The 23723-nt window shown below is 40.4% G+C and overlaps 1 protein-coding gene across 2 annotated transcripts in view; it reads left to right on the forward strand.

Annotated features, from left to right (window-relative positions):
• Positions 1–23723, forward strand: part of MAP3K1 (mitogen-activated protein kinase kinase kinase 1) — an 81734-nt gene that overhangs the window by 15802 nt on the left and 42209 nt on the right. For both annotated transcript variants that reach the window (XM_019743245.3, XM_019743253.3), the window contains exon 2: positions 23109–23259. In XM_019743245.3, the coding sequence (XP_019598804.3) occupies positions 23109–23259 (151 nt within the window). The remainder of the gene's footprint in view (positions 1–23108; positions 23260–23723) is intronic.

Consider the following 23723-nt stretch of genomic DNA (forward strand, 5'->3'; position numbering starts at 1 on the left):
ATGCTTTATTCTTCTTGAAATTTCTTCAAAATACTGAATGTCACAAATTTTAATTACTGAAAACAAATTAGAACTCTCTTATCTAAGTAGAACATATGGTTGGCCATACACTGAGCCTAGGTGAAATTGTTTTCTCTGCGTTTGTGTTTCTTACCACCCCCACTCCATACATACACATGTGACCTCCCCCAACCCCAATACACACACAGGTCTTGCTCAAATGCTGTCTTTTGGCAAATTATTCTGAGACTTGCTGTTACAAGGTCTCCAGTAAACCACTTACACTGAAATCTGTGCTGTAGAAAGTTCCCATAGTGCCAGTGCACTCACACTTTTTTCTGTATTTCTTTATTAAAAATCAACCTCTACCAGAGAGTAAGGGTGGTGGGGGGTGGGAGATGAGGGTAAGGGGGATCAAATATATGGTGATGGAAGGAGAACTGACTGGGTGGTGAACACACAATGGGATTTATAGATGATGTAATACAGAATTGTACTCCTGAAATCTATGTAATTTTATTAACAATTGTCACCCCAATAAATTTTAAAAAAAACAACCTCATTTTATAAATCATTTATTGAGCATTGATAGGGTTTGCATTTGTGATCAAATCTGCTTTACACTTTGGGTTACCTTTACCTCACTTGAATTCCCAGGCTAACCTTCTGTCCTCATACTATTCAGTTCCCTTTGCCCCAGTGTATCATTTCATGTGAGTATAGAGCACATGAGCTACATTTTATATTGGCCAAAGTCAGAGTTCTTAAATGTCACAAAAGTTAGCCCAAAGACATCAGTTATTGATTTTTTAGTTCATAATGTAGGATTACTTTTTTTTTAGTGTACTATGGGAGATTGTCTACATTAAAAACATTGATAATAGCACTTACGTTTTGTAAAAAGTTTCTGCTTAAGGTATATATTTAAATGTTGATGAATTCTTTCCCATTTACTTAGGGGGCCACATGTGTCAAATCTTTTTAAATACAATATTCTGTCTTCTTCCATAAACCATGAAAATGTCCTGGAAGTTTCATAAGTTCAGCTCTGTCTTCCACAGTTCTTTTACCCATGAAAATGGAATAATGTCTGGGTTTTTTTAGGACCATGTGTGTGAATTTGAGGTTCAGAGACCTGGCAGCCATCACTAACTCTCCTCTAAGACTATATATGTCACCTGTGATTGTCATGGGGAAATGGTGATGTCAGCGCTCTTACCGCGTGGCTTTCATTTTCTCCCTTGTAGCTCAGTAACTATGAGGGCGCCAAAAAATGTATACGCATTTTAAGAAAGGAAAAAAACGATTAAAATCGTAGTGCTCAATATATACCAATAACAAAAGATGAACACAAGGCATGTGTATACATTTTTTTGGCACCCCCAGTGTTTTGGAGTTTTTCCTTTAAGTCTGGGACGTGAAACACTGCTAGGTCTTACCTTGGACCCTGGGCCACAGAGGGATTGGTTACTGTGATGCAGCCAAAGCCTTGTAGACTCCCTGGCACAGATCATTTCAGGTACCACTTAGAACTCCTCCTCCTGAATGAGACGGCCTCAAAAGGCCATTGACCTGTGCTTGCCTGCTGGAGCCTAGAAGCAGCCAGTGGGACGTTTTCCAGACACCAGACTGGGAGGTGGAGAGCAGGAAGGGTTGGTGGTGGTGGTGGTAGCAGCTGTGGCGAGAATCAATCCCTGGAAACAGTGAACTGCACAAACTAATCAGGCTTCTTTAAAGGTAGGTAGACTTTGAGAAAGGAGGGTGGACCACGAAAGACCTAGGCTTACTTTTTTTTTTAACCCCTGATTTGTAACTTAATGTTTTCCTAATCATTTCATAATTCAAGTTTAATCAGGCTGACGACCAGGTGGGCCTTTAGACTGCTATTTAAAAAATTGGTAGCATGTGGTCATGCAGGAGACCCTGCACGCTGTGCTATGTGTCACTCGGGGCAGCCTGTGGGGTCTCAGCTCCCTCTCCCCACATAAGAACGCAGGACATGGTGAGGCCAAAAAGGAACACCCATGGAGCCATAGGTAGGGGAGTCATACCACTACAGTCTCACTGGAGGCTGGATTCACACGACGTGTGACCTGCTGTCCGCTTTTCTGCCAACCGACCGACTACTTGCTAACTGCAATCCTCGCTTGCTAGCTCAGCCACCATCTTCTTGCTAGCCCCCATTTTCTGCTAGCGTAGCCACAGCAGTTATATTAGTGGCCAATGGCTCACTGGTTACAGCTGACGGCCAACTAGCCACAGCTGATGGCCATCCAATCACAGTTGATGGCCATTTACTACCCGAGTGAGCACCTTTCCACGTGAGGCTGAGAGCCTGGAAACTGCACTCCTGGCTCTGTCCCCACACATGTTAACTTCTGTGCATATTAAAAATGGTATTTGTAATCATTGATTGTTTCTTTCTCTTAAAACTTTAAACTTAAAAAAAATAAAACTTGAGTATTCTAGTCTATTTCTAGATATCTATGATTGCTTTTGTAGAACTAATGAAAAAATTAGAAACAGATGAATTCTGTGAGAATTCTTTCTTCTTAGGAGTCAAGTAGCCATACTTGAAGTGAGACAATGTGGATAATATTTTGAAAACCAAAACTATTCTGATACAAAACTTAACCGTTTCCTTTACTGTTTCAGTTAAAATGAAAAGCCTAATCAAATTGCAGTTCATATTCAAGAGTTCCTTATGGACATAGGTGATTCCTGCTTTCTCCCTTAAGCTGTTGGATGGAGAATTGCCAGGTGTCTTTACTTGAAAGGCATTTAACCTGCTAACTGCTTCTTGTGGCAGAGTAAGTGTTAGCATTTGCTCAGACTCATCAGGGCTGTCCCCTGTATTGTCCTAGCACCTCTGCAGGACAGAGTAAAGTTACTTTAACTTTGAGTTTGACTGTTCTCATCTGTGAGCTAGAAATAATACCTCTCCTAATTCCAAAATTTGAGAGGATCAAATGAGATGATGGATGTGAAAGTGCTTTCAAAGGGTAAAAACAAAGTATTAGGCCTTGAGGTTACAGCATTTTAGAATTCAGCAGTACAGCTGTGTGGGGACAGAGCAAGGAGTACAGTTTCCAGGCTCTCGCCCTCACGTGGAAAGGTGCTCACTCGGGTAGTAAATGGCCATCAACTGACTGGATGGCCGTCAGCTGTGGCTAGTTGGCCGTCAGCTGTAACCAGTGAGCCATTGGCTACTAATATAACTGCCGTGGCTAAGCTAACATAAAATGGGGGCCTAGCAAGAAGATGGTGGCTGGGCTAGCAAGCGCGGATTGCAGTTAGCAAGTAGTTGGTCGGTTGGCAGAAAAGCGGACAGCAGGTCACACGTCGTGTGAATCCAGCCTCCAGTGAGACTGTAGTGGTATGACTCCCCTACCTATGGCTCCGTGGGTGCTCCTTTTTGGCCTCACCATATCCTGCGTGCTTATGTGGGGAGCAGGACAGGAGGCCCCGCAGGCCGCCCCGTGTGACAAACTGTCTGACTGAGTATCTGGCCCCGGAAAGGTTCCGTCTTGTCAGGTTGAGCACTGCAGCGCATTGGGGGGCGGGGGTGGCCCGTGCCTAGTTCACCTCCAGCACCCTCCGTCGGCAGCATTCTCCTGATGTGCCCTTATTGCAAATAGCAATAATAGTGGACTTCCTCTGAGCCTGGTACCTTGGGCGCATTATATAGCTCGTCTCACTTAAGCCTTGCACCATCCTTGTGAAGTAAGTGCATTTTTATTCCCATTTTACAAACGAGAAAGCAGACTCTGAGAGGTGAGGTGACTCGGCCACTAGTGGGCGGTGAAGCTTGGATGTGAACCCTGGCGGTTTGACTCCAAGACTGTCCTCTTAACCTTCATGATAATCCTTTATGCATACTTTTGCATTTTTTTTATATCAGGAGATGGGTTTGAGTTACATCAGAGCACAAATTTCATGATCTATTATTCATGTCCTTGTCTTGGCTTTTACTGAAGTAAAAATCCTATCTATTGATAACTTTTTAAATTATGTTTAGATTTTCCAAAATATACAGGAAGCATCAGTGAAACATTTTAACATTTTTCATTGTTACCTGAAGTTGTTAGAAAATAAGGCCAATTGTAAACAAATAAATGTAGACTTCAGTGTGTTAACTGTACCAGAGAAGAGAGTAGGCTCCAGGTTTCCGACATGGTTAACTTCCTCAGTGCGCAGATTTTTGCCAGCAGGATGGGCGATGTGCTGGCAGCGCACGTGCATTAAAAGTGGTCACTGTTAGCACGTGGGAGCCGTGTCCTTTACAGAGTGCTTGCACAGATGTCGTCTCACTGCGCCTTGTTACACAGGCAGCATTCCGGTTGTCCACTTAGTGGGAATAGCTCACAAAAGGGAGGTGGCCTCCTGAGCCAGTGGAGCAGCGAGAGGCAGAGTGGAAGCTGACCCTCTGCTCTGTGCAGACGCGTCCCCTGCGCGGCTCCGGAGCTCACACCTGTGCCCTTGTGCGTGCTCGAGGGGTTGCCTTGGGTACCGCAGGCATTTTGAAATTTATTTCTTTACAACAAAACATAGCTATTAGAGCTCTTTATAGATGGGTTCTGGAAAAAATAGCTAGTTTTCATTTCCAGTGGTTTTAAATTAAAGCTCAGTTCAGACTTCGGCATTCTTTTAGTTGGTGTGTTTTAATTGTAATTGTGCCTGTTTACTATTTGAGTATAGATAATACCTAAGGCTAATATTCAATATAGACTTGTGCCTAAATGAACTTCAGGTATTTTCTTATTGATGTTTGTTCTTTACTAGTAATAGAAGTTAACGAATGCCTGCCTACTAAACATGGGATCTTTATTTTGTGTTCAGCAGGCATCTTTGATAATAAAGAGCTTAGTGGCTCCAAGAGAATTCAGTAATCTTCCTGACCCTGTGCTTCCCCAACAAACCAAGGAGATTATCCTTGAGTTTAATTATAGAAAGTTCATTCACGTAAAACTGAAATCTCCTACAAGGCAAGATAAATACCTTTGCCCTTAACTGTGTTTCTGATATTCCATTAGTTTGTTTTCTTAAATTATAATAGTAATGTGTCTGCTGTCCCATTAGTCTTACACCGTCTGTGTGCTGCCATGGAAACTTACACTATCACAGCAGCTCAGTGTGTGCTTCCCGGCACACTGTGTGTAAACTGCTGTGCTGGAAACTGAGTTATCCCCGGGCAAGTGCTGGGCAGGAGAACCAGTTCTGCTGTTCTCTAGCTAGCCACTGATGACTGGTTAGTTAGCTTCATGAGAAACTCTTGGAGAAAACTCGGGTGGTTGGAGGTTCTGCCTGGACTGGACAGTGTTTGTGTCCATACTGGCTATGAGGACGGCTTCATGAGTGCTGCCTATTGGTTGTCCTTTTAGGGTACAAATGGTATAGGCAATGAAGAAAGAGATACTGTTGTGCTTTAAGAAAGTCCTCTTAATAAAAATGTGAGTTGACACCCCCCTGAAAAAATCAAGAATGATTCAGTGTCACACTCATGAGAGAGTGATTTTATTATGTGTATTTTATTTATGTACAGAAAATAACTTGTGGAAAGTAAGATATGCTTAAGTTTGTGTTTTTTTACATTGATAGTAATTCTAGCTTTGGGTTGAAGTCACATGGCTTCTCACAGATTTTTCCCTCTAATGGTATCTTCGCACAGTTGAATCCCGGGTTGTTTAGAATCTTTCACAGCTGCCGGGGATTGAGGAATGAATTTGAATTCCTTGATAGGTAGGTAGGCCCAGGTTCAGATCCGTACCTCTGAAAGGGTAGTGGAGAAATTCTGGCTTGGAGTCCTCCCTCTGAGGAGTGCCAGGATTTCTTGGAAGATAGCAGAGAACCCGCAGAGGGAGCCTGAGACGGTGCAGGACAGGTGACACTGGAAAGGACCGTAGGGGAAATGATCGGCAGTAGTGATGTCACTAGGCACGGAATGCAGGGCGGCAGTGACTGTCTCAAGACCAGCAGTTTTAGTGGAATGATGGTGTCAGAGCCACTGTGCTTCCTGAAGGGATGGCAGGGCCGTGAGAAGCACAGGCGAAGCTGGAGGCGGACGGAGCTGGGGAGAGGAGGAAGCCCAGGAATTGGCCAAGGAAAAGAAGCATCTTGGGGTTAGTTGGGCTGGTTTTTGTTTTAAGGCAAGAAGAGACGAGCAAAGGGAGGAGGTTTTGTTGTTAAAGTAGTGAGTGTGCTTTTCTGACACAATGACCTTTCTCAAGCTTGGAAGGCGCTTGACTGATGGTGAATAGCAAGCAGGTCTGTGATTAAGCTTGCCATGGTTATGAACTACGTAGGTAGGAGTTCTCTCTGTGTTTAAATTATTGTAGCTCATGGTGTAACAAAACATTCATTCAACAAAATTATTAAGAATTGCACTAGGAAAGCAGCAGTGATGAAACACAAAACTCCCTGCTCTCAGAGAGATTATGTTCTAACAGAAACATGGTCGTAAGTGTGCTTGCACCCACCTTATGGGTTCTATTTGCACATTTTTTCCCCAGGTTTTATGGACTTCCCTTAGGATGACATGAATACTTCTTTTAAAGTTGACCTTCCTGCCCCAAGTGTTCAGAGGATTGCTTCCTGTCCAAGCCTTCCAGGTGGCTCTTGCATTTCTCTACCCTCTCCCTAATTGTTACATGTAGTAACCTCAGAGAAGTACGGTCCCAGCCCCATTTTATCTGGGTCAGCATGTGTACCTGACCGGTAGCCATGTAGAGTATGTTCCTGAAGGTGTAGCAGTGGCAACACACCTGGGATGGTGATCCATGAGTACTTTCTTGGTAATAAAAAAATGTCAAAGTTTTAAAATGATTTATTTTTAGAAAAATAATTTAGGGCATATTTAGAAATATCTCTAAATATTTTTATCTTGTATAGCTAATAGGCTTTCTTTGATGGTGAAGATATGGCTAGCACTTAGCAGTTATACTTTACCTACCTTCTCTCTGCTTCAGGTGTAGAGGGTGACTTGTTACTGATAAATGGCTAATTGTTGTGCCATTGATAAATTATGTGCCCTCAACAGGTTTTTGAAGTTTTGTCACATCGTGTGTATGTGAACATGAAACTGGGATGGGAACGTTGCTGAGAAGAGCTGCTTAGCTTGTTGGTGACCGTCCTGGCCGTGCATTCAGCAGGGAGCCAGCGGTATCCTGTGCCGCCTGCCACCCTGGGAAGGCTTACTGGGGACACAGAGCAAACTGGATTCAGGCCCCTACTCTCATGGTTTACCTTCATTCATTTGAATTTTATATCTTAGTCATATTTGTATTTTTAGCACAGAACTATCACTGCACCCCTCTCCCAAATCTTGGGGAAAAACTGACATTCTAGAAACAGGTGCTCTGTTTTTAATTCTTATGCTGTGGTTTCAAATGCATTCAGCCAGCTGTATCCCCCCAAATTAGGAAAATCTAGGTTTGAGGAGTCTGGATTTGGGGTTCCAGCACTGCCTCTGACCTGGACACACACCCCATTCACTGACCTCCTTCGCTACTTCCCTTTCTTCCTAATTTGCTTCCTAATAGGATGTAGTCTCGGCTTCTGCCTCTCCCCTCCCGAGCACAAAATCTTTTCTTCAAGACTTTTCCTAGTAACCAGAGGAAAATCAACAACCATTAACAAAATTAGAGACATGGACAATTTCCAAAATTATGGGAAAGTTTATTTTCTACTGAAATATAGCTACCTAGGCTCATGGTTCTTAGCTTCTTTTACTGACCATCTCTTAGTGTTTTACTAGGGACACAATCTGTCACTCTTCCCACAACTGGTTTTCCCAGCCCTTCTCTCTTCAGTGCCCCTAGAACTGATGGTGGATACTTGGTTTACATTAGGCCTCAGTGAAGCTTATTTACATCTTAGAGCTCTTTCTGGTCTGGAGGCTCATATGGGAAAGGCATTACTTCCTCACAGCCTGCCATGGACACACAGGCATTCTGAGAGTCAGTATTGTTAGAATGGAAGGTGAGTAAGACAGAGGCTTGTCCTCAAGGAAAAATACAGCCAGCTGGAGGCAAAAGATCATTCTGTTCCTTTATTCACCACATATTTATTAAGTACTTCCTATTGGCCAAGCTTTCTGCTAGGGCAGGGGACATAAAGTCAAGACCCATTTCTGCCCTCAAGGATCTCACAATCAAGTGTTGGAGACGGATAAGTAAGAAGCCATTATAACGGTGCTATTAGCTGCTGGACAGAGGAAGCCCTCCCCAGCTCCATTAAGTTTTAGAGGGGCCGTGACTAGTGGAGGAGGCTGAAGGCAGCATCTGTGCCAGTTTCTCCAAGGAAGGGGTGCCCCACCCTAGAACTTGAGTGATGAGGTAGAACTACAGGGTATTAAAATCCAGAGATATGCCTAAGGAAAATTAGACAAATTTTATTTTTTGCTTCTTCATATACTAGATAAACTCACATTTTATTAATTGTCAGCTTTGTTTCTATTTTTCAACTGAGAAGTTTTGGGTTTTGTATCAGCCAGAATGATAATGAATTGAATCAGAGTTATTCTAGGTAAAAAGAGTATTCACATGCATGCTTGTGAAAAAGAGTTTGTCATGTTTTAAAACAAATAATACAATAATATAGTGTCTATATAACAGGTACGGTCATTTGCCCCATTTCTGTTCATCTTATTAATTCATAACTGAATTCATTAAAATTAGAAAATGGTTATGATTCATGTCTTTTGAAGCATATACCAAGCTAAGTCATAAGTCAAAACCTGCCAGTTTAAAATAAATGCAATTATTTGGTTCTACTAAATTGTAGCTTTTGGTATAGTGAAAAAAAAAATTAACATATTTATGAACACCTCCAGAATGCCATTGAAATGAGGAAGACGTTATTCAGGTAGACAGAAAGTAACGATTGAGACTGTATTTAGGACAGGATGTCAGAATCAGTGTGCCTTTTTCAAGTGATTAGTGGGCAGATGATACCTTTGTTATTAAATCACCTAAGTTACATCTTTAAGGAAAGAGTGCCACCTACTGAATGAAGATTTTTTTGTCCTTCCCCGACATTCCAATCCTAGAATGTTGTTTCACTTTGAATTCTTAGTTTCTCCGACTCTGTGTGATAGTAGTTCCAGTAGATAATTCCAGTAGGTACTTTATGCCAGACAGTGACCAAAGACGTCAGGTTCAGTCCTGATCCCATCTTCCAGTAGCTTAAGATGGAAGTATCTCTAGCCAGTATTGGTAGAGAGAGTTTGTGCCTCCAAAACCAGTTGTAGAAATAATGTCTAAACATAAGCATGATTCAGCACTTTGCAAGTTTCAAACCTTCCCACTGTTTTAATGTGCTCACTGGCCCAAAGGTTTTTTGGTCTTGTCTTGTTTTACGGTAGATATATTGACACTCAGTGAGTTAGGAGTAGGTGAGCACATGGCTGGGAAGAAATTATTCCAAGAATAATTGAAGGGATTGGGGAACGTACCTCTTTCATTGGTCAAGATCTACTGGGAACATCTCCGTGTCCTAGGGGATAATAATTAATGCAGAGATTGTTTGATCACAGCTTGGCCCTAGGTCATTTGGGGAGATTCCTGCATTGCAAATCCAAATACCTACTTCAGCATATCCCACGTGGTACTTTTCTATAGTTCTTAAAAAGAAGATATTATCTCACCAATGAAAGGTTGAGAACGTGAACACCAGCGGACACACTAATACCAAAATTAAAATGTTTTATTTGAGAATTTCACATGGCCATTATTTGTTATAGTTTATTGGCACATTTGTGGTGTTTTGGCTTAATTCATTGCTAAGCATCAATTGTCTCCAGCTTTTTCTACTCGTTTATTCGACTATGCAAGTAGAAAATGACTTCTTTTGAAAGGAGGTAGACTGTGTGCTAGATTGATTTGCACTTACTGATGTTGACAGATTAATTATACAGCCCACTGCTGGATGTTTTTTATTAAAACCCTCAAGTAAAAAACAAAAATATGTATAGTGTAAGGTATTAGAACTCATTCCATATAAAATGTATATATTGTCTAACCCAAATATGTCAAGTTTGTGTTCGAAACATCACATGTAATTAACCAAAGGTTAATCACTTTTTTCAATTTAAAGAATAAATTGCATCTAAGTGAATAGATCTTAAAATTATTTTTAAAATGCAATGATATCTACTCATGTTACTTAAATAAGGAATATTGAATGGCAAGCATTCTCTGAAAACAATTTTTAATACAAAAGCAAGAATATTTTAGCAGTAATTGTGTTTTCAGATTAGTACTCAGAATGACTCATTAAATATTAACACCATATCCTAGCTCATGGGTGTCCAAACTGCAGCCCGCGGGCCAACTGCAGCCCGCAATCCATTGTTAATTGGCCCACAGCAAATTCCAAAAATATATTTAGTTTACTTAAGTAAACCAGGTGAGGCAATATGTACTTCACCTCGAGTGAGTGGCCCGGCTGTTTGTGTATTTTACTGCATACGGCCCTTGGTAAAAACCGTTGAAAACAGTTTGGACACCCCTGTCCTAGCTTTTCTCCATTTAAAAAAAGCAAATTATCACTTATGTGACTGGACACAGATCAAGCATTTCTGAAATTATGATACCAGATAATGAGAAAAGCAGGCTCTGGGCTGGAGAGAGCCTTGGACTGGGCCAGGGCAGTTAGAATTCAGATTGGGACATTGTCCCTGGAGCTGAGGCTTGGCCGGAGGCCGCCATACTTCATGCCGCATTTCAGGCTACTACTGCCCCTCTTTTTGACTCGTGGTATTTAAATATGCAAAATGGTTATGTGTCTTTTAAGGAAAAGAAATATGGGGCTCATTCATTGAAAAAAAAAAAAAAAAACGACTTAGAAGAGTTAATGGTTTTAGTGTGAGAAACCTTAAAATCCATGTTTTGTGGACTCTCCTTTCTTGCATGTTCCTCCTGACAGTGTAATCTTTCTAAGAGCTTTGACAGAGTCCCTCATGCATAATACTCACCTGCTTAGCACCGAGATTTGAATTGCTCTAATGACAGTGGCTGTGGCAGGTACTGAGTTTGCAAGCCAGAGGCTGTGGCTCCACGTGCGCGCTGCGTCGGTGCAGACGGTGATGTGAATGAAGGGTTCTCGCGCTTTAAAACACTGGGAGCCATGGGGTTCTAGAAGTGGCAAAGGATGTTGCACAAAATGCGCTATTGGGAGGTGCTCTGTACTCTCCAGATTTAACATTTAGGGACTTGGTGGTTCCTGTTGAGTTTCCTGTTTTTTGATTGTCTGCCTCCCTTGCAGGACTGTAGCATTTCAATAGTGGCATTAACAAACGAATCATAATGTTCACACTGGAGCAGCCCTAAAATTCCATTTTGTAGTCCGATCTGATTTGGTAGTTCCTTGAATTCCAGAAAGGTTGTGAGTTACATAAGACCATGTAGCTGGTTAATTGCTTTAAGTTAGGACTTGATGCGGAATCTCCACACTCCCCAGTCCTGTTTTCCTTTGCTTCCACGAAACCTCCCACAATGTAGAGTAGTAGTTCTGTAGCACGTGTTTATTTTTAAGGAACTATTTCAGGCATATAGAAAAATACAGAAGGGAAAATATTAGAGAATAGTATAACCAATAGCCATGAAACCTTTTCCTGTATTTAATAGATGCTAATCCTGTAACATATTTGCACAGTGGGGTGCCTGGGCATGTGTACTTTCAGGAAACAAATATTAAAGGAACAGTAGGATCCTCCTTCATCCTCCCTCCCTCCCTCCCTCCCGCTACACAAGGCAACCATGTGGTCCATTCCAGTGGGCAGGGCCCACTGGAATGGACCACATGGTTGCCTTGTGTAGCGGCCACATGTCTCTAGTCAACATGGTTACCTCCTGAAACTAGAACAAATAGTTGTATTGTGCTCTTTTCATCTGTTTTTCAACTACCATATTGTTACATTATGAAGCAACATAGTGTAGAGGTGGAGGACAGGGCTTTGAAGCCGGAGACACCTGGTTTTGAAACTCAGAATTCCCACTTACTGTGGATTCTTAGTCAAGTTACTTAATCTCTCTGCAAGAGTTTCTTTACCTAACCACGAAGATCAGATGACATATCTTCCCTTGTAACCTTGTGTGAGGCTCAGAGCCAGTGTGTGGACAGCTCCTGATACAGAGGAGGCACTCCGTGAAGAATAGCTTTAATCGTCACTGTCATCGTCATCAATGATAGTAGTAGTAGTGGTTACAGTGACATTTGTTGTGCGCGTATTATGAACGTGGCACTGTTTGAAGTGCTTCCTCCATGTTCCTTTTAAAACTCTGAGGTGAGAACTACTTGCAGAGGGCTTGAAATAGTGAAAGGCACATAGCAAATGCATCCTAAGTATTAGCTGTTATCTCTATTTTAAAGAAATTAGTGGGAGAAAATTAGGGAGGTTAACTTCCTTTTAAACTCTAAACTCTCTCTCTCTCTCTCTCTCTCTCTCTCTCTCTCTCTCTCTCTCTCTCTATATATATATATATATATATATATATATATATTATTTAGTCCTAATAACTATTCGATATGGTAGGTATTATGATCCCCATTTTACAGTGAGGAAATCGGGGTACAGAGTGGTTCAGTGGGTCACAGCCATAGGACTGGTGAGTGGCAGGCCTGGGGTTTGCATCCATGCAGTTGGCTGTGGAGTCATGATCCTGATCCCTGTGCCACACTCTTGATGATGTTTGTGGGATGACTTCTTCCTTTTTCTACCTCTCCGAGGAACGTGTCCTTCAAGTTAGGTCATCTCTGTTGAATAAGAAGCCCTTTTGGTTTTGTGGCTACTGCCCAATCAATACCCCCTTGTAAGCCCCCCCCCCCCAATACTTTCTAAACTCCCTAGTGTGGGTCTCACATGCTCTGGGCAATGGATTTGGGCAGTTGCCCTGTAACCGTTTCAGGACAGCACTGCCTCCTTGGCCATCATCTTCTCCCCCTTCGGCCACGTTGGTCTTGCTGCCCCTCTGGACACTGATGCTTCTTCTGCTGTGACCTGCTTCCCACCAGTCGCTGCCAGGAGCGCTGCCATCAGTGCTGAAGACACACAAGTGCTTCCACTGTGCTGGAGCTCTAGGGCTTTATAGTAAAGTGAGAACCATGCACCAGGCTCCTTTTTTTTTTTTTTTTAAGATTTTATTGGGGGAAGGGGAACAGGACTTAATTGGGGAACAGGACTTCCAGGACTGTCCTTGGAACAGTACTTCCAGGACTTTTTTCCAAGTCAAGTTGTCCTTTCTATCTTAGTTGTGGAGGGTGCCGTTCAGCTTCAATTTGTTGTCCTTTCAGTCTTAGTTGTGGAGGGCGCAGCTCAGCTCCAGGTCCGGTTGCCATTGCTAGTTGCAGGGGGTGCTGCCCACCATCCCTTGTGGGACTCCAGGAATTGAACTGACAACCTTGTGGTTGAGAGCCCACTGGCCCATGTGGGAATCGAACCGGCAGCCCTAGGAGTTAGGAGCACGGAGCTCTAACTGCCTGAGCCACCGGGCCGGCCCCCAGGCTCCTTTTTTATGTCACATTCTGGGGCTTTCCTCTAGGCATATAGAGATTTTTAGAGAAAATGGCTTGTTAAGGTTTTTGGTTGGTTGGTTCATTGGTTGATTGGGTTTTTTGTTTTTGTTTTTGGTTTTTTTTGTTTGCTTTTTTTTTGGCTGATGTCTTCTTTGTCTTCACCCCAGACCTAAGTCCTTGGCAGAGAGCGAGTGGGCTTGGCCATGGGCAAATCTTAGTGACAAACTCTGGCCTCTTCTAATGGGTAGATTGGGCCAAGTTTCAATTTCTGGCACTCACTTCTCTTAGGATGTGTTTGTACCAGATGGTTTTATCTGTCTCTCTAGCTAGCTGTCAAATAATCTTTTCCCCTCATATTTTGAATTCTTGGACCCTTAGTTGCACTAAAGACATGCTGAATTTTCTGATAGCTTGAGAATCATGTACGAAGACCTTATGACAGCTGGTGTTAGTTTCTTCTCTGGAGTTTTCTTCTTATGCACATTGACTAATTTGAGCCTGAAGGGACTTGAGAGATGATTCTGTACAGATTTCTGACATTATATGCCAATCAGAGGTATTCTGCTGAAAAGGACTTCCGTGTCAAATAAGTGTGAGGAAAGCTGTGTACCGTTTTATTCCCTCTGTCTTGGAGAATTATGATGCATGTAGGTCTTTAAATAAACCAGTTTAATTTCATTTTATCTAGTGGTTCCTAAACAGCAGAATCATAAGCTGTTTAGTGTTTTATAGAACATTATTTTCTGTTTCTATTGTCTAGAAAATCTCCTTTCAACCTTTATCAGTTCCACCCCTGCCAGTCCTGTTCTTTCCTTTAAAATCATTAATATTGCTCCTCTGTGGGTCTTTCCAGGATTTCCCCAGATGACGTTAAGGATGGAGATCTGCTCCATCTTTGAAACTATTTATGATGTTAAAATACTTGTGTTATAGCAAAGATGGCATCGTATTTTCTCCGAGTGCTAGACTAAGCCCCTAGAGGGAGAGAGATCCTGTCTTATTTATCTTTTGTTTCTTTATCCCACTTGTATTTATGTCTGTTGCCTGGGCCAGAGCTTACACATAGTAGGCGTGCCAACATTCATTGAACAGAGCCGTGTTCTAGCGTTAAGAGCATCAAGAAGAAAAGCTACATTTGTGAGGAAGTCATTCTTCCTCTTTCTGAGCACCCCAGTTAGCATGCCTTTGCACCAGCGAGAAGGAAGTACTGTAGAAATAGGACTAGCTGTTCTGCAGGGTGTGAAAGAAATCCTTCTCTCAGCAAAGGCTGTAAGAGGGCTTTGTGCTCTAATTCAGCACTATACCCTCTTCTCTGGGAACATTAAAAACAAGGGTTTTTAATTATCACAGAAGATACTTTTCAACTTTAAACCACGTTTCATAAAATGTGGGAGGTGAATATGTGTAGTAACAGACCATCTTGCCATTTATTAGCTTTGTTTGTTTGATCTCTTAGAATACTCAAACTGAGCTGTCACATTTCTGTCAAGATGATCGACTTAGTAAAAATGTAGTTACACACCCACTGGAGAAGGTTTCCAAGAAAACCATATACCAGAGCCTCCATATAACACTGACTGGGATCTTTTTGATGAAAAGCAAAATGGTGAAGGAGTAGCATCTTTTTCACCACGAATGCCTGCTTTGTGCCATAAACTGTGTACCAGTGCTCTTGGATGGAGGACAGCACACACTGCTTTCCTGAAAACTGCCCCACAGTAGTGGTACATGGAGTTCTGATCTACTTTGCTAATGTAGTGTAAAAGCTCAGCACATTTATCCATCAGTTGTCTTTTAGACATTCCCAACTCTAGATTTGTTAAGTAGCACACAAGGGGAATTCTTGAAAGGAAATACGCATTTAGAGACATACTGTAAAAACTTAGCATCCTGTTCCTTGCTTACTGATGTGTGTTCAATATTTAAGGAAGAGGATGCTCATACTTCCCATTTTGTTCCCCAAAGACTTCTAACGGTTCTTCAAGTATCAAGGACACAACAAAGGAAGGAATAAACAGTGGAATTTTTAGCACTGAATATCTAAAGAATACAAGCCTACAGGATTAAAAGTATTTGATGCTCTTTTTGTTGGAAAAGAACAAATGAGAAATGGGACCAAATCGGTTTTAAACTAGTAGTATTTAGAAATACTGTTACAAAGGTGATTACTTTGATGCGTAAGAAAAGTATTTTTGAAAAATATTTAGTTCAAGCAGTAAACATTCTAGTGACAGCTAGTAACTTTTCAGTCCATTAGTTTTGCCTGTCATTGGCAGCAGAAAAGCATTCACTGTTTTTCTGTCACTAGGATTTTCATGTATTTTGTGAGATGATGCATCTTACAAAGATCACAAAACTATTCTCCGTCCAATTCTGACCATTTTTATAGTTTTCACTTGTCTCCATAAATATTACCGTCAAATTTTAGTTCATAATTTGTGACAAGTCAGTGAATTTCATTGAATTTGAATCATAAGTCATTTTAGAACTGACAACATGTTGGTTTCACTTTAGTCTGATTTGATTTCTTCTATGCCTAACACCAATTTGAAGATCTGTCTGCCCTTCTCTGGTTTGTCTCCTGCTTTTTAAAAAATAATATTTTCTGATTTCAAATTGCTGATCTTCTACGATTTTCATTTCCTTACTAACCTAACTTGATCTGTCTGATTTCCTTTAGTTTTCTCTAAACTTTTTTATCAGTTATAATAGTTACTACATATTCTTGATTGTGTCTGCATAGCCCACATTTTGCTGTATATTTGAGTTGTCTGAATTGCCTTTTCTTCCTGGCAAATTTATCTTCTGTTGCAGTTTGACATTTTCTTGACCAGTCAGTTACACACTTATCAGTACATATGACTGTTATCTTATGCCTCTTTTGGCTTGATCAAGCGTACATACTTAGTTTCATTCTTATATAAATTTGTTGACTTTTATATTCATCTACTAGCACATTTAGAAGGAAGAATGATTCTTTTTCTAGATTTGGATAGAACATCTTGGTTCCATTATTGAGTGACGTTATCAGTAATGCGTATTAGGCTGATTTGTTTGTGGTACGTTAGTAACTCTGCTGTGGTGCTTTTAATGGAACCTGCCAGCTGCCTTTCTAAGCCATGTACGTGTACCAAGGGTTAGCGAAGTTTTCGCATTACTGCTTCACATTCCTTCTGGGACTCGGCAGGTGTTACGAGGTGATTTAGAAAATTCTTTTGCATTGTATCTTTTTCTTAGTTTATCTGGGTGTCAATCACAGGAAACACAGCCCCTTTAGTTTGATGGTATTGACTCATATAGAAGCATGTCCACCTGAAAATCTAGCCTTGGTGTTTTACCTTGAACATGTCAGTAACTTGGGAGACAACTGAAGTCCGTCCAAAATGTTTGTATGTTAATGTAGTAAAATGTAGATTTACTTTTTCTGCAAGACAGTTTTATCAGTTTCATTATTCCGATGAAATATTTGTGGTTAAGAGAGGTGCTTTTTAATCATAAAAGAGTCTTGAGTAGAATAAAACAACATAGAATCTTTTTTCTTTCTTCACTTAATAATGTATGCTCTATTCATCATATTAGTGTCCTAGTTGGTAGTTATCAATATTTTATATACACTTAAAAAATATATTAATGGTGTCTGAATTTGTAGCATACTAAGTTGTAGTTAGCAGTAGAATATCAATATCTGTAGAATATCAATTGCTTTAAGTATACTTATATATTAGCATTCATATAAGACTATACAGTATAGGAGAGCTGTGCAGTAAATATAATTTTCTTTTTGAGTCACTCGTCTTCTCCAAAAGGTGACTTTGAGACTTGTAGTTTATTCCATGTACTAGGTCAAAGGTAATTAACTGCAAAAAAAAAAAAAAAAAAAAATTCCATATAGATTTGCTACCTTTAAGACTGGTTTGATACTGTATAGTAGCTCGCTGCCTTTTGTGAACCTCTTGTTATATATCTGCACAATGATTGTGAAGTCAGTCTTTTACAAATTACTAGGTCAACGAATTTTAAGCACTTTTGAAGACCGATTTTCCTTTTGCCCTGTAGGAAACAAGACTGTGGAATCATTCATACCTGAGTTTAAATCCTGTGTTTTTCACATACAGACCTTGCCACCTTGGACACCTAATAACTTCCTTGTCATTTTCTTATTTGCCAGCGGGACAGTAAGAGTCCCATCTGGTGAGACTTGACTGGGATGAGCCATGTGGAACTGTTAGCACAGCGCCCTGTCCATGGTGAAGGATTGTTAGCCTGTGTTGTTACTTACCGAAGTCACTCCTTTTGCCTTTTACTTGGAAACTTAATTTTTAAGGATCCCACAGTGGCCCGGTTTTGTTTTGGAAGATAGTTCCTCCCTTGCTCTCTCCACACCCTACCCTCCCTTCTCCCTCCCCTCTCCTGCCCCCACCCTCCCCTCTCTTCTCCTTCCCCTCTCCTTCCCCTCTCCTCTTCTCTCAAGTCGTTGGTACAGTACCATCCAGTATAGAGGGTCTTTGGATCAGGGCGTATTGTTGCCCACTGTGGACTGCAGGATGGGTTCAGATGTATAAAGCTTGGTGCCTTAGGCATCAGACACCACCCTTAGAAGGGGCGGTGGTTGTGGCTGGATAGGCCCTCTCACTTCATGTTGGGAGCCTTCTGTGGCCTGTCCAGGAGGATAGAAAAGTGGCACTGAGGATAGAAAAGTGAGTAAGATGTTGTAACCTGTCCCAGAAGAGCTCCCAATGCGGTGAGGGAAGCAGATACTTAAATATGTACTCTAGTTTATGCTGTATTACAATTATTATCAGAATATACTGCGAGGCAGTAGCTAACGGCTATAGAACAGTGGTTTGAAATTCTTTACTGAAGGCATATGAGGTGTCGGGGAAAATGTCATCTGCAAATGTAGAGAGGTAGGAAATAATCTTGGTGTGCTTAAGGAGGAAGTACTTTAGTGCTGTGAGAAGAGGGCAATGGCTGGCATTGAAGGGGCTCCAGGAAAAGGGTCTAGTGTATGATACCTATGAGATTAGCAGCAGTGTTAGAAACAGAACTAGGAAAAAAATCTTCTAGAAGTCAAGAGATGGGAGATCTACAGGAATGACAGTCCAGTCAACAATGGCTGGTACCAGTGGCATCAGATGAAGGGAAGACCAAGTGACTTCATTGAGACGGGACCTCTGAAGCATCTTATTTTTTTAGCAGGTAAATTCTGTAGGTCTAGAAAGAGACTAGAACTAGAAACCTCAGGAGAGAAAGGTTCTTTGAAGCTCTGGGTCAATCACAAATTCATTCTGAGGAATGTTTAGAAACCTGTTTTCTAAATAACAGCAAAGGAAGATAAAGCGTATTCTGTAACAATGGTTTAAATTTCTCATGTTTATCTAGCTAAAATTTTATTTGTTTACTTTTTTTAAGTCTTCAAAGTATTCCAAAAATACATGTTTGTTTTGCTAAAAAGTCAGAAATATACAAGCTGTTATTTTAGTTAAAATAACAGGTATGGTTCTAGATATAAATAGGGCAAAAATAACTCTCCAAAACACTCATGTTTAATCAAACTGATTACAGGCCCTCTCATCTCCTGGAGATTTTGCAAATATTTAAAGATGTTTCCTGCTATAGCTATTACATTAATTGGATAAGATGACAAATTACTGTTATATACATGCGAGCACACACACATATCTGGTAAAAAATAAAATCCTGCGTATATCTGATCTATGAAGGCTATATGTTAGGATTATAACAAAACAATAAAAGTATGTAAGAAAAAGTTTTTCCTCCCAGTTTGGTTTCTATTTCAGAGACAGGTGAAACTGAGTAGGTATGATTTTTTTTTTCCTGACAGGTAGAATAGGATTTACTGTATATGTCACTGACTCTAAGATCCCGTTGGTTGTAAATTATACCATTATTTTATATACTATGAAGAAAGGAAAGTAAAAAACCCTGCCAATTAAATTATGACATTTGATTATAAGAGGCATTTAGGTTTCAGAGATATTAAAATGTGAAAAAACACATTTTAGAATTAATTAAATTATTACTTATGACGACATTAGAAAGAACACTTTGGTTTATAGTTGCAGATTAATTTAGGAACAATGAAAATTGGTCTACTGAATAACATTGAAATTGCAAATTTAGTCTTAATTAAATACAGAACTGTAAAAAGATTAATATTACGGTGGCCAAGACATGGAAACAACCAAAATGTCCTTCGATAGATGAATGGATAAAGAAGTTGTGGTATATATACACAATGGAATACTATTCGGCAGTAAGAAAAGATGATATAGGAACATTTGTGACAACATGGATGGATCTTGAGAATGTAATGCTGAGCGAAATAAGTCAGACAGAAAAAGCAGAGAACCATATGATTTCACTGATATGTGGTATATAAACCAAAAACAAAAGAACAAGACAAACAAATGAGAAACAAAAACTCGTAGACACAGACAATAGTTTAGTGGTTACCAGAGGGTAAGGGGGGTGGGGGGGTGGGAGATGAGGGTAAAGGGGGACCAAATATATGGCGATGGAAGGAGAACTGACTCTGGGTGGTGAACACACAATGGGATTTATAGATGATGTAATACAGAATTGTACTCCTGAAATCTATGTAATTTTACTAACAATTGTCACCCTAATAAATTTAAATAAAATAAATAATTAAAAAAATTAAAAAATATTTTTTAAAAAAGATTAATATGAGTAGTTATTAAATTTTAAAACTAGGAAGGTCCTTAGGGCTGCCAAAGATGTTAATAAATAATCATTCCTTTAATATATGTTTTAATACCTATTTGAAGCCAGACATTGTTAGATGTTGGGTATATAGTGATAGATAAAATGCTGGCACCTGCCCTCAGTTGCAGGGAGGAGCTGACAATTGCAATGAGCACTTTAAAGGAAAGGTGAAAGAATGGAGTTAGGGATTCCTAATTGAGATTAGGAGTTGAAGAAAAGCTAAAGAGTGGGTAGAAGTTAAGGAGGTGAAAAGTAGACTAGTGAGAAGCAAGCAGCCTGTGTAAAAGCCCTGAGCAAGAAGGAGAGTTTTTTAGGCAGTGAAAGAAAGGGAAGGGTGGGGTGGGGGTCTGGGTGACCAGGTCAGGTAAGAGCAGGCGGTGCAGAGCCTCCTGGGCCCTGTGAAACATTTTGGATTTTAGTCTAAGTACCGGGGGGGGGGGGGGGGGGGGGGGGGGGGGGGGGGGACCACCAAACGGCTTTAAATGGGGGCAGTGAGCCGGGGTGCTCTGTGAAGCCTGCATTGCTTAGGAATAAGATTCAAAGTGAAGAAACCCCCTTAGGAGTCTGTTGCTAGTTCAGACCAGCTAAGTTAACAACTTGACTTGGGGAGTTTTGAATGGATATATGTATTCCAGAAGGTAATTTGCTATTATTATCAAAAGTCTTAATGTACCAAAAAGTGTACATTTTGACCCAGTAAATCCATTTCAGGGCACTTATTCTAAAGAAACAATCTTAGGTATGTACAAAAGTTGAGCTCCTGGTATGCTCATCCCCTATTATTTATAATAAGAAATTGGTTTAAAAGATTATATTCTTTTCAAACAAGTGGCAAGGAAAGAGGCAAGGCATGCTGAGTGTAAGGAGGCCTCATCATCAGGAAGATTTGTTTAGACAGGGAGAGTCCTCTACATGTTTGGGTGGGTGCCAGGAAGAGAGACACTGAGAATACAGAACCAAAAAGAGATATTCAATAAAACAAATCTAGAGGAGGAGGAGATAAGCACCTTTGTCTGGGAGTGCAGGAACTTCTGGTGTAAAAATGCACTGCAGTTCCACAATGTTTTATTTTTTGAGAACTAGCCTGGGAACCTTAGCCACGCCCTGCACCATTGTTACAGGAGGGGAATGTGTTTGCTTTTCAAACTGGAGAGTTGTAAGTGAATTCTTGGTATGCCATCAGCCCATAAATTCCAGTGCCTATAAATCTGAGTTTCCTTGGGTAAGTATTGACTGAGCAGGATGAATTTGGGGAAAACAGTTCTCTCTCTACTGTCCACTCCTCTTCCCTACCCTCCTTTTTCCCCTCTCCCTCCTTAAATCCCTCCCATCCTCAACCCTCCTTTCCCTCACCCTCTCTTCCCCCTCCTTTTTTCTTATTCTCCTCTTCTTTCTCTCTCCCTTTCTTTTCCCTTTCCCTCCCTGTTACTCTTCTTCCCACCCACCACTAACATTTATATTTTATGATATAATCAGAGCAGGAAAAGCAGCCAAACACTTCTAAGTAAACAAGAGAATCAGTCTTTCTTTCTCTTTCTCTCCTTTCTTTTCTTTTCCCCTCCCTCCCTCCCTCCCTACCACCTTCTTTTCTCATTCTAGCTCTCTTTCATTTATTTACCTTTTTTCTACTCATATTGCCTCTTTCTTTGTGACAGTTTTTTTATGCCTGTGTGGTAGAAATACTCTACATGGTTTTAATGCCCATTTGCAAGTTTCAAATGTTATGTGCCTTTGCATTCCTAAAAATATCTAGGGCAGTCTCTGGCACAGAGGTATTTAACATATTGGTTTTCACTCCCCTCACAGTATTGATGCTTCAGTAAAGCCAGTTAACCATTTCCTTTCTAGTGCATATTTAGTTCTAAGTGGGTTTTTATGCTAGTTCTCTGAAGATACTGCTGCTTTATAGTTATAATTAGCTGGAAAATTCCTAGAAGAGTCTGAATTTGACTTAGTAAGTTTGTGGTTATCATCTCTGGTATTTCCTCGAGTATTTCCTTTTCCTATCAGAGTAGAAAAATCACTGTTCTGTAACTTTATAGAATTTCCAAAATAGTTACTGAAGTTAGCTATTTTTAAAATTGTGTCCTCCAGAGTGCAATTGCTTTAACTGTTTCCTTATGAACCAGGTTTTAAAAGCGATGCACATGCATCTTGTGTGTTGTATACATCCACATGTGAGTGGATATGAGTGTACTGTATATGGAGTACCCAAATACTTTGTCACGGGATTATTGTTCTGATAATGCAATTTAATCATTTGGCTTTGAAAAAATATTGTGGGATCATAGAAGATGTGATTAGGTTTTACCTAGCTTACTCAATATTTAGCTTATTTCAGAAACGAGCACATCTACCAGATTCTATTTATATAGACCTAAATTACTGGAAATTCTGCACGATCAAGAGTAGTAAAATACTCTGCTGCATATTTGTATAATAGAATGGTATCATTAGAAACACTGCAATCTTCACATGTATTTGTTAATACGGTGCTTAATGTCTTAGGATCCATTATGTTAACCACCTGGAAACAAAGGTCTGCTTTCATATTATTAGTAAGCCTGAACCTTCTAAATAGAACCTTTCTTTCTGAAGGCATTATTAAACTCCTGTTATCAGGCGACACTCAACACTACCCACATTATAAATACAGCAGTAGAGCAGTATGTATGTATGCTCCACAATCATACTTTCATATTTTGCTTAAATCATTGGGAGACTTTTAGCAGTTATCTTTTTAGTTACGTGTCATTGAAAGGACAAAATAGAACTGTATTGTTCTGTTCTTGCAAATTATTTGTCCTGTCTAAATCTCATTCTCCTTGTTTCTCCCTCCACTGTAGTCGTGAGATGGAGAATAAAGAAACTCTCAAGGGGTTGCACAAGATGGATGACCGCCCAGAAGAACGAATGATCAGGGAGAAGCTGAAGGCCACCTGCATGCCCGCCTGGAAGCATGAGTGGCTGGAGAGGAGAAACAGGAGAGGCCCTGTGGTGAGTGGCTGTGGTCCCCGCTATAAGGAAGGAGGCATAGGAGGACATGGGAAATCAAGCATAAATAGATCCTCTTGTAAGCTTTTTGTTTTCATCTTCATTTTAAATGCAGTAGTTTTATCTGCTTGATATTCTAACCACTTGGAACAAAACATAGCTAAAACTATGCTCATTAAGCAACTTGTTCTAAACTGGTTGGTTGGGTGCAGACTTGCTTAAAGCAACACTGCCCTCTAATGTCAGTATCTAAAATCCTTTGATAAGAGGTTTATATTGTACTTAAAACTTTAAAAAGAAAGGCAATTTTTCAAATTTTATTTTCATGTTTTATCTCTAAGGTAGGATCCAAGGATCTTAATTCCAGAAATCTTCCAGGAACCAGAAAAAATGAAATAGCCATGGGTGTGAGACAGAGTAAGAAGATACCCAGGGTATGGGGAAAGAATAGTAGATTCCTAAACTAG

This window comes from Rhinolophus sinicus, chromosome 3 (genome assembly GCF_057876585.1).
Source record: "Rhinolophus sinicus isolate RSI-liver-muscle chromosome 3, RSI-T2T, whole genome shotgun sequence".
Lineage (NCBI taxonomy): Eukaryota > Metazoa > Chordata > Mammalia > Chiroptera > Rhinolophidae > Rhinolophus > Rhinolophus sinicus.